Here is a 15,435-nt window from a genome sequence, read left to right on the forward strand (position 1 = left end):
TACGCGATACACGATTCGTATTAGGGCTGCACAACGGGTAAGGTGGGTAGGATATGGCCTATACCCGTCACCCTACCCGTTTACTGGCGGTTAAGAAAATCTTTACCCGCCACCCTACCCGCCAAATAATGGATAAGGTAGGATACGATTAAAAAACTGGCGGGTAGGGTTGGCGGGTATGGGTAGGGTATGTGCACTCCTAGGTAGGGTGGGTAGGATATAGCCTATACCCGCCACCCTACACGTTTACTGGCGGTTAAGAAAATCTTTACCCGCCACCCTACCCGCCAAATAGTGGATAGGGTAGGATACGGTTAAAAAACTGGCGGATAGGGTAGGGTTGACGGATATGGGTAGGGTATGTGCACCCCTAACTCGTATTGAAAGTACTTTCGCTAAGTACGGGAGTATATTATCGTTGCCCCCTAGAAATTGTTTTTCCCAATTACCCAGAACTGTAAGTTCCATTCCACTCCTTCTTTCTTTCTTCGATCACAAGTAGAGATCTTCTCTTCTTTTCACATTTCACAGATTTCTCATTAAGTTCTGATCTGGATCTCTTTTAGGTTTCTTTTGGGAGATAACTGCTCATCTCGTCGATTCTAAAGCTTCCTCAGTTGTAGAGAAACAAACTTTTTCATGGTAATTTTTCACAATCTGTTTTCTTCAATTCCATTACTTTTTTTTTTTTCCTTTTTACCTTTTCATTGTTTCTATGTAGATTTTTGGATCTATTCATGAATAAAGTATATAGATCTGTTGTGATTTATTTGTAAATAGAGATGAGTTTCGTTCGTCTCTGTAAAAATTAGGATGTGAATTGATTGTTATTTGATGGTTTAGTTTATGTTTGTGTGTGAACAAGTATGATCTTAAACATATTCATTTATCTCAAAAGGGCATCCAATTGACCATTCCACAGCGTTACACTCTCTTAGGAACACTCTAGTAAGCTAATTGAACAGGATTACAATTACTGGTGAAGTTTTGGTGTACTGGTTTGGGGAATGTGAATGTGGTTTAGTAGTTTCTTAGTTTGATGTAAAATTCAGGGTTGGTCAGTGTTGTTATGATAATTTCACTTGAATTGGTATGTTGTTATGTAGGGTTAATATTATCTGGTAAGCACATATGTGCCATATGTTAATACATGTAGCTGAAATTTCATTAGATGCGGTGTTATTTCGGCGCCTTCGTGTCTCAAGCGTGTTCTCACACGAGCACTTAAAGTTGTATTCTGTCACTATGTTCTAGGTGGTTGGGTGAATTGGTAATGTGTAGATGATTCCGATTGGTTTGAATCTTTTGATACCAAGTAGCTAGTTGAAGCTGACTTTAGTTTGTTAGTGTTGTTGGGTTGGTAATCATAGCTATTTCTACCTTGAAGTTGAATTCTGTCATGAAATTCTAGGTGGTTGGGTTAATTGGTATTCAGATTGGTACGAATCTTTTGATACCAAATAGCTTGGTGAAGCTGACTTTAGTTTGTTACTGTTGTTGGGTCGGTTATCGACTTATCGTAACTATTTCTACCTTTATGTCACGATGTTCTGGGTGGTTAGGTAAATTGGGAATGTGTAGATGGCTTAGCCTGGTATGAATCTTTTGAAACCAAGTAGCTAGTTGAAGCTGAATTTAGTTTGTTACTGCTGTTGGATTGGTTACTGGTAACTATTCGTCTATTCCTACCTTCCTCCTTTTGATACCTTTGTCTTTAAGGAGAAAAGGAAACAAATAGGAAAAGAAAAATAAAGTGAAGCAAATAAGAATAACTAACTAGTCTATGTTGTCAGTAAACAATTTTATAAGACAGAATTGATGTTTAAACAATTTTTGATAGCTTTATAAGATTAGTAGAAGGAAAAATATGATTTGTTGAACTTCAAAATTTAAACCATTTAAGGTAAAAGGAAAAAAGTTGTCTCTTATCCACTGTTATTAACTTACTATAGTGAAAAATTGTCTGCCTGCCTATGATGTTATGCTTTGTGGATTAGTAGGTTGATTTTAGGGTCTTATGCAATGCAGGAAACTCTTCCATTGATTAAAAACATCCTTCTATTGGATTCGGAAGGGAAGCGAGTAGCTGTGAAGTACTATTCAGATGACTGGCCAACAAACAGTGCAAAGTTAGCCTTCGAAAAAGCTATATTTACAAAAACACAGAAGACGAATGCTCGGACTGAAGGTGATTTCGAGTAAAATTTTATAATCTTCTTTTTTAAAACTTCGACCAAAAATTCATTATTTCATTTCTCATTTTTAATTTGAGGCCAGATTATGTCGTTGCATATGCTCTTTTATTTGGTCCATATGAAAGTATGAGATTTGGATAGCTGGTACAGTCTCATGAAGTGTTAAAAGTTGTGCTTGTTTATTGAACTTTGACTTCTTATGTGCTAGCCCATAGGGGAATTCAAAAGATGAGTGAGTAGTGTCAAATTTACACATTTCAAGTTTAAAGATTCATCTATTTGAGAGATACATGCAAAAAGGAAAAACATTCAGGCATTAGAAGGAAAAGTGCAACAACCAATATGATAACAAGTCTGGCAACTAGGTGGAACAGTAGACAAAATTTCTCCTTCCTGGCAATCACATAAACCTAGAAGAAGTAATGGCATCACATGAAACTGCAAAATTAGAACCTGTAATTTCAGTCTTGTAAATGACATCTTTCAATGATTACAACGAATTTCCCATGTTAGTATTTGGATTGAAAGTTAAATGTGTGGCCTTGTTGCTTAAGTTTTCTTTCTGTCCATGTCTGTGATATCACTTCAAATGACAGTCAAAGCTCATTATTTACCATGGCCAACTTTTCATACAATGTCTGCTCTGTAAATGTGCTACTGTGCAATTATTTCAGCGGAGATTGCGATGTTTGAGAACCACATTGTCGTTTATAAGTTTATTCAAGATCTGCACTTTTTTGTTACTGGCGGTGACAATGAGAATGAGCTCATATTAGCCACTGTTCTTCAGGCATTCTTTGATGCAGTTGCGCTCCTTCTCAGGTAACGGGAGTACGGGACCCTCATTTTCTAGCCGCATCTCTTCTTATTTATTAATTTTGTTTTGAATTCAAGATTGCAGGTGATAATTTATTGACGAGCTGCTTTCCCGATTGTCCCAGGAACAATTTGGATAAAATGACAGCACTCGAGAACTTGGATCTTATCCTTTTATGCCTTGATGAGATTGTTGACGGAGGGTATGTATAAATTTTTTCCTTTGCATCTGAATGCATGTACAAATTCAGGCTCCTTCTTAATAGTATCTTTACTACGGAACTTGTCAGAATATTCATGTGTAGATGAAAGAGTGAATGTAACTTTGTCTGACACACGCGATAGGCAAGGCAAGACATCAAATATTTTACTTGTTGCTAACTCTGATTGCTCTTAACTATATTAGGGTGTAAGGGGAGAATATATTGCGCATTTTAGAAAGACATTTGCTCAACTTATAGTGGACATCAGGGGGATTTAACTATCCACTACTGCATATGCATCTTCTTAGCTGTCAAAATTTTCTGAATATAGATCATGTAGAATCTGGCTCAGATGCTGTAGCATAGTTGATGATTTGACCGGTTTGGGTTTGCTGCAGGAATATTCTTGACAACGAAGCCAGCATTATTGCAGCTAAAGTCGCATCTAATGGTGGTGACAATGCGGCATCTTTGTCTGAGCAGGTACTCTCTCTCTCTCTCTTTCTGACATAATACTCTTTTTCTCTCTCCCAATGGCTTTTCAAATTCCTTGAAAACTGTTCTGCAGACCATCTCTCAAGCACTAGCTACTGCCCGAGAACATTTAACTAGATCTCTCCTCAAGTGATAAGTGCTGTTGGCAAGGAATGAGAAAGGACAGAAATAACAGAAGTGTTGATCTTTTTTTCCCCTCTATCTCAGCGGGTACATGAACGCTTCTTAGTTTCCTATAAATATGATTGGTACTCTTTAACTCCTTAAAACTGTAAAAGACTAATGTTTGCAGCAGAATCAAAGGACTGGGAACTTAAAAGTAGGAAATATAGTGCCGTTCTCTTGCTTCTGCATATTAAAATTTCATATTAACTCGTTCCATCCATGGCTAGGTTAAAAAAAACATAGTACACTTTCTGCAACCTTTATAATGCAGTGCATAATCTTGAATTTAAAAGCTTTTTTGAGGCATTTGTATCGGTTAATGATGTTGCGTAGGCTTGTCATTGCCGTGCTTCTCGTTCCTTCTCCCAAGGTATACGAGGAAGATTGAGTTTCTCACGTCTTGTGCTATTTTGGAATCCTTGAAAATTTTAGAATGCTCAAGATTTAGGAAGGTGTTATGTAACTTGTGCTAGGAGACCAAAATCATCATATGACACCTCTTTTTGATACTAAACGATGGCTCAGACCTTTCATTAAACTAACCTAACTTTCAGGTCGATCCGGCCAAGCTCTCGTCAATGAGATTGGTTGTGGTCAGAATCTAATTTGTCTTGCTTAAAGAAAATCTACTTGTTGACGAGTGAAAATTCTAAGTACTTTCATTTTGATTTTCTTCCATCGCCTTCATCCGGTTCCCCCCCTGCAAAGATCATAAAGGTCGTGCACAATCAATCCTGTTCCATTTCTATGGGCAACTGTAATAGGATGAAAGGCTCTATCAAACTTTGCTTTGAGAAACCTTAGGTACGGGAGCCTTCACATGTCTATGGCCCCTCAGCCCTACCAGAGAACTGTACAGTTTTAGTTTGTGGTCTTATCCTTTCTGAGTTTGGGGCAGATGGTGATATTTGTATAGTCTTGTGGTGCTAACAGCTTGTTATTCCTTCTTCCTTGATGGATGAGGTAGGTCGAGCTTCTCATGACTTGTGTTATTTTGGGAGCTCTTCAAATTTCCGAATGTAGGTGTGATGTGACATTTGCGGAACTTGTACCTGCTCTCACGGTGTCACTGCCACCAATTATTTGCATTATGTTTCTTAATGATAAGAAATGAGTTGGTGCTTAGCTGTGAGAAAGAAAGACCAGTTAGCCTAAAATCTTTGAAAAGGATTTGTTTAGCGAAGCATATACTAAAATTTCATTAAAGAAACCAATCCATTTATCGTATTTTGTACGTCTTGTCGTATCACCATCAAACCTACCTAAGCATTTCCATTTCCACCAAAACTAACTAAAAGTCTACGAACTGATAATTCAAGAAAATAATACCATAGAAATATGCATCCTACAATAGTATGATGGTCTAATAGGGTAATCAACATAAGGAAAGAAAAGGTCATAATCTACTTATCTCTATCATAATACGTGAGCCTGCATTTTTCTTTTTTATAATAGTGCAAGATTTCTTGTATTCATACATCGACATTGTGTTGATATTCTAGCATTGTCTGGGAGTAGAAGCTGTATAGACAATCAGGGGGCGATTGCCCCCCAACTATTCCTTCTTACTTTCTAGTTTCAACATTTTTTCATTTAAAAAGAGAAAAAGTTTCTCCCGATACGGATGTTTCTGGCTCTGCCACAACCACGCATGCGGGTCATGAAAAACAAGAATCGCCTGTTATGAATATAAATATATTAAAAAAGATCCTAAGTTATCATCGAAACAAAAATCGACATGCTATAGACAAGAGAACCATAATAAAGAAAGGGAAAAAAGAAAAGAAAGAACATTCAATCTTTATCACTGCAAGAGACAAAATTTTAAAGCAACAAGAATCTTCAATTTCATTTTGGTAAGTACTAAAAAGCTTGCGGATAATCTTAAACTACATGTTTCAGAGAGTTTAGGATAATCTTAAACTAGATGCTTTGATGCTTCTTCTTATATTACGTCGCCATTCTTGGTTTAAGTATCCGGACGAGCTCGAATACCGCAAACAGCGCAAACACGACACCGACGTGGAGACACGGAAATCATATAAAATTGGTATTCACCAATAATGCAACTTAATCTGGATTCACATACAAAACTTTCTAAAACTTGTGTTTATTCATATTTCCAAATAAGTTTAGGTTCTTTCTTTAAACAAACAGCGGAACAAAACATCAATATTGTTGCAAGAGGTTACCAAATTTTTGCGGAAATTAGCTACAACTTCTAGTTTTCTAAGCAGGTCTTGCATTGTAACATATTAAGAGATAGGCTTCATACTATTGATTCTGCGATAAATGATCTGGTGTAATATCGTGCTTGTTGTCAACACTTCTTTATCAATAAAAGTAGAGCATTGAAATCATTTTCGAAAGTTTTTCTCTTAATCAAATGAATTACGATTTGATTTTAGTAAATTATCCTAATCCAACAAGAGATGTACATTATCTTAAACTTTTACTAATTTTGATTTTCCATTTTTGTTTGCCACCTTTGTTATCTTTCTTGACTTCCTAGGTACGAGTTTCCTAAGTCGTTTTTATTGTCACGAGTCCAAAAAGTTGTGGTCCAAAGTATAAAGTCTGGACTAAAAATCATTTAATGAATGACTGGGTTACCCTTGTACAAATAAGTCAAAAACAGTTTACTGGTATTTCCCAACGATCAGATCATACAAGGTCATTTTAGTAAACAATAAGTGCGCCATGTTTTGGGTAAATTGTCCGCCAATGAGGTGTTTTTGCTTGCTTTACTTAAACACTATCAACAACAACCGGTCACCACCACTTTACCACAACGGAAGAAACTAGCTTTACTATTTCAAGGGGTTCTGGCTTTGTCAATTTGTCACCATCTATGATTATAGACTTTCAGGCAGAGGATGATGCAATTCCGGAGGAGATAAAGGAAAATTATAGGTAAGAAGTTTGAGGAAGGTTCGATCTGGGATTTTGTCAAATGAACGATGGAAATTTTGAAGCAGTTTATTTTGTCCTAGCGGACAGAATCAAAATCATCAGAGATCAAAACACAACGGGTATACACTTAGTTAGACTAGCAACAAACTCTTCTCACTTAGAATATTTTAATTGGAAATGTCCAAATTTAATGTACTTATTAAAAAATCTGCAATCAATAGGAACAAATGACAATGTCGATTTTATGTATGAAAATCCCAGGTCCTTGCATGATGCTGAGCATGTCTGCATACCCCAATATTGTCGTTGGTGAGTAACTATCTACCAAAACAAGTTTCCAAAAAGAAATCATCGCCATTGTAGGAATACGACTTTTAATTCTTTAATATAATTAGAGAATAATGTTTTCACCTATTTCAGAAATATCAACAAGTTTAAGATTCGTTCTCGTCATATTTGATGTCAGTAATTCGAGCAAACTTGGCTAGTAATTGACTCATATATGACTGTCCTTTTAATTGTAGTATTTTTCATGCATATCAGAAAAATACATACCATTCTTTTTAATTATTAGATTTTTAGTTTTAATAATTATTGACACCAAGCTTTTGTCTACGACTCTATCTATGTTGCGCGAGGAATATTGGAGAAAAACTGATTGCAATTGAAAGCCAAATGAAACTTAAAAAGATCATTTGCTATAAATTAATTGATTACATCAGAAAAATCGTTCTTAAGCGCTATAATCCTGATATTTTTCTTTTGTTCGTAAAGAATTAAAAAGTAGATTTATCATTCCTTTTGACTTTTATGTGATGACGTCTTACCTTTCTTTCGTCCCAGAATTTTTTTCTCTTCTTGTAATGAGTATCGTTTTTGTTAGTAGTTCAATTACTTTAGAATTTTTATCTTTTTATTTCATTGAAAAGAAATATCACAACCATTTCTTTTAATATCTTTTCAATGCAAATATTGTAATAAAAACATCGATTTTTTAAAAGTCTGATTTATGTTTTTACATTGCATGAACGAATAATAACCTGTTTGGATAACTCTTTAAAAATTGCTTTTTGACTTATACAAATCACAAATTAGTTTGAGAATACAATGACTTTTAAAAACAGATTAACTTTTAATAAAGCCAATAATTTTTTGATTTTGACTTTTAAAATTAGCTTCGGCTTCCCCGAACAACACTTCTACTTAGGACTACACGTTAAAGGGTAAATAGTTAATTCAGTGCTGCTTGCTAGAATTTTTCACATTACATGCCTAAAAGCAAAAGATTTTAAATGTTGGAAGAAAAGAGTGATCGAGACCACATATTAGGTGTGTGCCCCATTAGAGACTCATGCAGTACATTAGATTAGATACATGAGGATCCATAAAATTAGCTGAGTGGTTAGAGGTGGGCCAGAGACGTGTCAGAGAATTCTGTATTATTTCACCTACTCCAACGTAGGTGAACACTTACACATATCATCCCACCATCCAATTCCCATTAGGTCAATTATTATAGCAGATATTAATCCGTAGGTTGCCCCACCTACCAAGAGATGAGTGAATGAAATCTGAACCTAAAGTGGATAATGTTTACGCAAGTTCTGGGGTACAAGACGGCGCACTCTTTATCCAGTAGTAGAAAAACTTAAGAAGATAAAAATAGTCATAAAAATTTAGTATAAGGGTATTAATGTAAATTGTGAATTTTAACTTGTTCTGACAAGCAAACCATTTAAATCCCCGTCTTAAGCAAAAGTGGAGAGAAGAAGAAATAGAGCTCACAGACTCAAATTTCTCCCTCTCTCTCTAAAATTCTTAGGGTTTTCGTTTTTTTTTTTCCTGAAGATTTCTAGAGAAGATTATCGGAGATTTTTTTGTTTGACTGTGTCTGGTAATGCTGTGAGGAGAAATGGCGTTTCAAGGAAAGAAACTAATCAACGATCCAAATGGTTTGTGTGTTTGTTTTCGCATTTTCAATTCGTTGCATGTTCTTTTCTACTTTGATTCACCTTCTCTCGTTGTTAGTGGAGATTTTAAATTTTTTGATGAGATTTTTTTTTGATCAATTTTTTGGTTTTTGTTTGGGAATTGATTGTTGAAAATGTACATTGTTTGAGTTCATCGAATTGTTTTTTCCTATGTTTTGAGGTGTTGATCGTGTATTTTTGTTGTTGTAGATGTTGTGATTGAGTTCATCGAAGGTTTAATTGAAACTTATCCGAACTTACAGTACTTGGATGGTTTCCCTCAGGTAATTAATTATTTTTATCTCTTGCGATGTTGTTGTTCTTGAATCTGGTTCAGAGAATTGATATTTATAGATGTTTTTATGTTTATAATGGTGTAGATTAAAGTTGTTGTGCGCGCTGATGTTTCAAGTTCAACCTATGACAAAGTGGCAGTAATCTCAGGTATATATAAAGTCTTAAAGTCTTTCATATCTCAACATATGGAAAATGCATCTGTGTATTTGTTTTCTTGGACTACCATTGGGATCCAACAAATATGGTAAAGAAACTGCAAATAGAAATTGAATTGGGTATAGATATCTGGTCACAAAAGACAAAATAATTTTGATATGTGCAAGTAAAATTGGAAGAGTAAATACTAAAGAAAGAAACTAAACAATTGACTTAGGATTTTACTTTTGGAAGCTACTGAATTACCACTAAAGATCTCTAATGATATTGAAAATGAAGACAAATACTTAACAAAGAATTATGTGGTTAAGCTCCCTGCACATACTCACTGTTTTTGGCAATCAGAAATATATGGCATGTGTTACTAACCTAGCAACAATAGAACGTAGGATTTTATGGGATTGTTGCTGAACATCAGTCATGTGAACTGCAGTCTGAAACGCAACCTTATGGCTAGATGATTTTATTTTTCAGGTGGTGGTAGTGGGCATGAACCTGCTCATGCTGGATTTGTTGGGGAAGGAATGTTGACAGCAGCTATTTGCGGGGATGTTTTCGCCTCTCCGCCAGTGGACTCCATCCTAGCTGTATAGTGTTTTCAGTTTTATATTTATACTTTAGTGTATTTTTTTAGTTACACTTGAATCTCTAACTTACTGACGTATTGTTCATTTTAGGGCATCCGAGCTGTAACTGGTGTTAAGGGATGCCTTCTCATTGTCAAGGTAGTGTAACTGTCGACAAATAGCCGTGCTAGCTTAATGACATTTATGAAGTTTTACGCATATTCGGTTGCATTTCATTATTATATGTGCAATAGTGGTGTATTCCCTTAGTCGTTTATCACTTATTCATCGACAGAATTATACTGGTGATCGGTTAAACTTCGGTTTGGCGGCTGAGCAAGCTAAATCTGAAGGTTGTAAAGTAGAGGTATAAATCTCTGTCAGTTTATCTTGAAGTAATCTACCAACTAGTTTTTTCGAGTAACTAATAATAACACAGACTAAAAATGTGATGTTTGCACCTTGTAGATGGTTATTGTTGGAGATGATTGTGCTCTCCCACCACCTCGTGGCATAGCTGGACGAAGAGGTTTAGCTGGGACTATTCTTGTTCACAAAGTTGCCGGGGCAGCTGCAGCTGCTGGTAAAGATCTTGCTGATGTCACTGCTGAAGCAAAAAATGCTTCTGAATCGGTTGGTACAATGGGAGTTGCTTTGTCAGTTTGCACATTGCCTGGACAGGTCACATCAGATCGTCTGGGCTCAGGGAAAATGGAGCTTGGTCTTGGAATTGTAAGTGAATAATGTTATTGTTAATCCAAGTCAGATGTGTCTTCTCTTTCTTGATGTGTTGAATTAGGCAATTATTTGAGGCCTGGGAGAAATGTATTTGTTTATCCACCGTGTATATACCTAAGAGGCTAAGGCCATAAAGTTTGATTATCTTAGCCAGACAATTTGCTTATCTTGTACTGCTGGTCTGTTTTATATCTAACCTTCAAAATATTCTCTGCTTAATCAAGTTAAAGATATCATTATGCTTATGTCATGGCATATCTTGTTTGTTTGTTGACCTGTATTAGTAACCAATTACATGTATTATACTGATTTTTGGGAAAATATAATATATTTCAGCATGGAGAGCCTGGTGCTGCGGTGGTAGACCTTCAACCTGTGGATATAGTGATTTCTCATGTTCTCAACCAAATATTGTCAACGGTGTGTTTTCAACATTAACTTAAAAGCTACCTCAGTCATATATTGTCCTTTAAATCACCTTTCAATTGCAAGAAGCGTTCTTGGTGTTTGACTTGATATCCTACAGGAAAAACATGATCCATATCAATGTTGGAACGACAAGTTATGTAGATAATGTACATGATGTTAACTTACCACAATAGTATACTGGTAAGAAACAACCATAATCTTTCCATCATATTTTGTTGCAGGAAACTCAATATGTGCCAATTACAAGAGGGGGTAGAGTCGTGCTCTTGATTAATGGGTGCGTTCTGTTACTCTGATTTAATGGATTATAAACTTTTTGACCAGGGTTTGTGAGCGGGAAACTCTTCGCTTACAGGAACATATGGGTCCTAACCAGTGCTTTACTAATTTAGTGGAGAATGCGCAGACATGTTAATGTTTCATTTTACTTTAACAAGAATTCTTAAAAGTGTTATTGCACATTTTGGATACAGTTGGGGAATATGATATCACATGCTTAGGACACTCCTGATTGGTATATGTGCCTAAATTATACTTGAACTCTATTATTGTCCTGAAACAACATTCAGACCTTAGCAACACTATTATGAAAACCCAGTGACAATACAGTCTGGACCCTGCGTGGTAGTAAAATGTGTACCGGGAACGAAGCATTAAAATGTGTGAATGTAATTAGTCTATAGGCTGAATGTTCTTAGATCAGGGCATGTTTAACTGATGGTTGAGTAGGCCAATCACATTTCTTGATCACCATTTCAACCATCTTCAGGTGAGATTCCAATTTCCAAGTTCGGGTGACACCTTTTCTAAAAGTTTTATGGGCGTTTGCTGAATTTGCTTAGTTAGATATATTGCACAAGTTTTCAATATAAGACAGTCCCTCAAAGGACTCACCTTTGCTTGATGCTAAAATAACAGCCTATGCATTTTTGAGTTTCCCAATACCTTCAGTTAAGCAAAACTTTCGGTGCGAACTTATCTTTCAGTGAGACTTCAAGCAGTTGCATTTTTGTAATATGTGACATGGTTGGGTGTATCCGGAGTTTGCTTTTTAATCTAGTACTGTTATTATTACATATGTGGAGCCATGCATGTAATGGGTTACTGATTTATTTTTGCATATGCATGTTTCAGGTTGTCTGACTATTTGAGCTAATTTGCTAAATGCAGATTAGGTGCCACCCCATTAATGGAACTGATGATAGCTGCTGGAAAGGCAGTTCCACAACTGCAATTGGAACATGGACTGGCTGTTGACAAAGTGTATACAGGATCATTCATGACTTCTCTTGACATGGCGGGTTAGTATTTCTACCGAAGTAATTTTCTGTTCACAAACAAGCTTATTGTTAACAATCTTGTGTTTACAGGGTTTTCGATATCCATCATGAAGGCGGATGAATCCATATTGAAGCGATTGGATGCTCCAACTAGGGCTCCTTCATGGCCAGTTGGTGCTGATGGTAAGATTTAGAGGATCATCTTGTGATTATCTTTTTATGTCTGTTGTCCCTTATCAAAGGTTCGTGCTATGTTAAATGTCCCAGCGATTTGGTAGGAACTAAAATTTGTTGTGACTTTATGTATTGTGATATCATCTTTACCACTATATATTCCTAATGTTTTAGTTTACTCTAAGCTTATTAGCAATATTTTGGCTGCAGGAGTTCGCCCACCTGCTAAGATTCCTCTTCCAGTTCCACCATGTCATGCAAGAAAGAAAGATGAGGTACTGTGAAATTATGTATAAACTTTGAGTTGATTCCTCGTGGAACGAAGATTATTCCAATCTGGATGCTTTATTCAATTTCCTGCGCATTCATTTTTAGGAACCCAGTCGTCCACAGCAACTGAACGTGCATGGCATTATACTTGAGGCTGGTATTGAAGCTGCGGCTAATGCGATTATTGATCTCAAAGATAGTTTGAATGAATGGGATGGCAAAGTGGGTGACGGTGATTGTGGATCAACCGTAAGTTGCCTTCCTAAGCAGTTTTATAGTAGTTATTAACTTTATATGCTCCGAATCCGTTGATACATTATGATCTAAATTCATGGAAGTTTTACAGATGTTTAGAGGTGCAGTGGCTATTCTTGAGGACATGAAGAGCTAGTAAGTTCCTCAATGTTTTCCTTGGTATCTTTTCTTTTTAAAGTTTTTATCAATTCCGAGAACACACGTGGAACCAACCACCTAACTGGAAGCAATATTTTAACTCAAGTATCTGTTGTTCGAAACTGTATCGTTTTTTTTTACCTCGGTACACGTGGTTAACATTGTTTTGTGGGTTAGAGGTTCTTATCCACTAATTCTTGTGAATACTTTAGTTCTCTTCAGTGATATTTGTAAATCACTTGTTGACCTGTGGGAAAGTAGAGCAAGTAAAGATCAAGTAACTTAAAAAGGAATCCAGGGATGTGGAGCATGTATACTTTTGAATCACACAAAATAAGGCTAAGATTAGCCTAGTGTAGCTGCATTTTTCCTGAGCATACATGAGGCTAATGCTCGTTGTCCTCAAACAACATAGTTGTTATTGTATCAGTTTACTGAATAAGTTTCGCTATTATGTTGGATGGGCAATCAAATATATATGAATAGTAATGACGACTGTTTTGATATCTTCAAAGTTCGCTTATCTGTTTGTATGAGTTCAGATACCCCTTTGCAATGGTCTTATTCACTTGTTTCATCCTTCCAGCTATCCTCTGAATGATGCAGCAGAGACAGTAAATGAAATTGCATCATCCATCCGAAGGGTTATGGGAGGGACAAGTGGAATCATGTACCTCATCTATCTTATTTTTGAGTTTATCTACTATGTAATCTATATTTTTGTTTCTTGGCTGTTCGTCAGTGATTTGGTTTCATCCTTCATAAGTACTTACTTCTTTCTCATGTGCAGATATGACATATTCTGTAAGGCGGCATATGCGAAGTTAAAGGAAAATAGTGAATCAGTGGTTTCACCCAAACAATGTGAGAATATGCTCTTTTATGCAAATGTACCTGTCCTTCCTGACCATGGACTGACATGTCGGTTGTGACATGGTCAGCTAATGTGTGATTGGTGGGCACTTCAAAGGTCTTCAGTTGTCAGTAGGATGGTAGAGTTAACCATATAAATACCTTATCATTTTTAATGGTGTGTTCTTGTTGTCTAATGTTAGACATTGAGTCCACAATTGTACTTGTTTTTCACCATGTGGCTGCTGAAATGTGGTGTACATATTGGTTGCCATAGCATGATGTCAGTTGTGGTGACGAAATGCCTCCCGAACACACCAGTTTCTAAAACATCTAACCTGATTCCAACTGTGTATGGTACAGGGGCTGCTGCACTTGAAGCATCAATTGCGGCTGTTAGCAAGTATGGAGGAGCAAGTGCAGGATATCGCACAATGTTAGATGCGCTTATTCCCGCATCGACTGTTCTTCACGAGGTGATCTCTTGTTCTTAATGTGTTCCATTATAATTTTTGCTTTTTTTTTTTTTTTTTTGACTTATCCATCTTTTGTGATTACAGAGGTTGGTTGCTGGTGATGATCCTCCTACTGCTTTTCTTCTATCGTCTGAAGCAGCATCCAGTGGTGCTGAATCAACCAAAGACATGCAAGCACAGGTCAGTCCCCTACAGAATCCTTTGAATAAATGTGTTGAACAATGTTAGATCTATGGAACTTGTAGTCCTGTGATCAGAGACCATTTTTTTTTTTGAAACTTAAAGTTTTGCTTCACCTATAAATCTGAGTATGCTTTTCCTACAGGCGGGTCGTTCCTCATATATATCGCAGGAGATCCTTTCAACTGTTCCTGACCCAGGTGCCATGGCAGTAGCAGCATGGTACAGAGCTGCAGCACTAGCTGTGAAGGACAAGTGCCAATAGTTATAAGATGAAGAATTTCTGGTGGAGCTTTTTGTAGAGTCTTTCTCCCTGGTCCTCTCGCCTATAGCTGCAAATTTCAAGCCAAGTAAAAAGAAAATATATTTTAGCTTTTCTTTTTCACAATTTTTTTGTGGGATTGTATTACTTCATTGGAGGCTCTCCGCATACGCAGTTGTGTGTGTACAGCTGAGAGAGCGAGTTCCATCGAGTTCATTGACAAGAAAGACTTTTACCGGGTTATTTTGGAAGTGATATACCCGAAACTGTACTTTATAGTATGTTATTAATTACAAGTGAATTCTGAAACTTCAAGTTGACAGTGTTATGGTTTTAAATACAAATCCATTTACTCTCTTCACATTGAAAATATTATGTACCATTTGTGAGATCGAGTAAGAGATCCAGCTGGGTTGACAGTGATCCATGGTAGATAGGGCTTCCCTCTGAAAACAATAACAACTTTTTAGACATTTGGTATAATCTGCTGGATGGTGGGTGAATGGTGATAACCACGGTTCGACCACCTCTTGCTAAGTGCTTAATTGTAGTCTAGGCTGTAGTCAAGTCCAAACCCCAAGTGGAACAGATGGTTCTTCAGGTTC

General features: G+C 36.5%; 2 protein-coding genes across 4 annotated transcripts; both read left to right on the forward strand.

The window, feature by feature from the left end:
- The first annotated feature begins 459 nt into the window (after window positions 1-459).
- On the forward strand, window positions 460-4,180 carry LOC113282545 (coatomer subunit zeta-1-like). Of its 2 annotated transcripts, XM_026531573.1 has the most exons (6): window positions 460-642; window positions 2,029-2,188; window positions 2,870-3,017; window positions 3,137-3,214; window positions 3,613-3,697; window positions 3,783-4,180. In XM_026531573.1, the coding sequence occupies exons 1-6, from the start codon at window positions 640-642 to the stop codon at window positions 3,840-3,842; spliced, it is 534 nt and encodes a 177-aa protein (XP_026387358.1). In that variant the 5' UTR covers window positions 460-639; the 3' UTR covers window positions 3,843-4,180. The 2 variants fall into 2 exon arrangements, with proteins under 2 accessions (XP_026387358.1, XP_026387357.1); XM_026531572.1 differs by lacking the exon at window positions 460-642 and having other exon boundaries at window positions 2,023-2,188.
- Window positions 4,181-8,549: 4,369 nt separating this feature from the next.
- LOC113282546 (putative 3,4-dihydroxy-2-butanone kinase) lies at window positions 8,550-15,186 on the forward strand. 2 transcript variants are annotated; one of them, XM_026531574.1, is made up of 19 exons: window positions 8,550-8,739; window positions 8,968-9,041; window positions 9,138-9,201; window positions 9,685-9,797; window positions 9,888-9,935; window positions 10,072-10,143; window positions 10,245-10,508; window positions 10,851-10,934; window positions 11,165-11,220; window positions 12,114-12,244; window positions 12,314-12,406; window positions 12,608-12,672; window positions 12,773-12,916; window positions 13,014-13,057; window positions 13,647-13,730; window positions 13,851-13,924; window positions 14,276-14,388; window positions 14,473-14,568; window positions 14,714-15,186. In XM_026531574.1, exons 1-19 carry the CDS (start codon window positions 8,700-8,702, stop codon window positions 14,831-14,833), a joined length of 1,779 nt encoding a protein of 592 aa, XP_026387359.1. In that variant the 5' UTR covers window positions 8,550-8,699; the 3' UTR covers window positions 14,834-15,186. The 2 variants fall into 2 exon arrangements, 1 of the variants encoding a protein (XP_026387359.1); XR_003327005.1 differs by lacking the exons at window positions 14,473-14,568; window positions 14,714-15,186 and having other exon boundaries at window positions 13,851-14,052.
- The last annotated feature ends 249 nt before the right edge of the window (window positions 15,187-15,435 follow it).

The sequence above is a fragment of the Papaver somniferum genome, chromosome 5 (assembly GCF_003573695.1).
Source record: "Papaver somniferum cultivar HN1 chromosome 5, ASM357369v1, whole genome shotgun sequence".
Lineage (NCBI taxonomy): Eukaryota > Viridiplantae > Streptophyta > Magnoliopsida > Ranunculales > Papaveraceae > Papaver > Papaver somniferum.

Coding starts and splice junctions, on each gene's coding strand:
- LOC113282545 (XM_026531572.1), top strand. CDS start 2,023: ATGCAGGAAACTCTTCCATTGATTAAAAACATCCTTCTATTGGATTCG. Junction 2,189..2,869: donor GACGAATGCTCGGACTGAAG/GTGATTTCGAGT, acceptor CAATTATTTCAG/CGGAGATTGCGATGTTTGAG. Junction 3,215..3,612: donor GATGAGATTGTTGACGGAGG/GTATGTATAAAT, acceptor GGTTTGCTGCAG/GAATATTCTTGACAACGAAG.
- LOC113282546 (XM_026531574.1), top strand. CDS start 8,700: ATGGCGTTTCAAGGAAAGAAACTAATCAACGATCCAAATG. Junction 9,936..10,071: donor GATGCCTTCTCATTGTCAAG/GTAGTGTAACTG, acceptor ATTCATCGACAG/AATTATACTGGTGATCGGTT. Junction 13,058..13,646: donor CTTGAGGACATGAAGAGCTA/GTAAGTTCCTCA, acceptor TCATCCTTCCAG/CTATCCTCTGAATGATGCAG.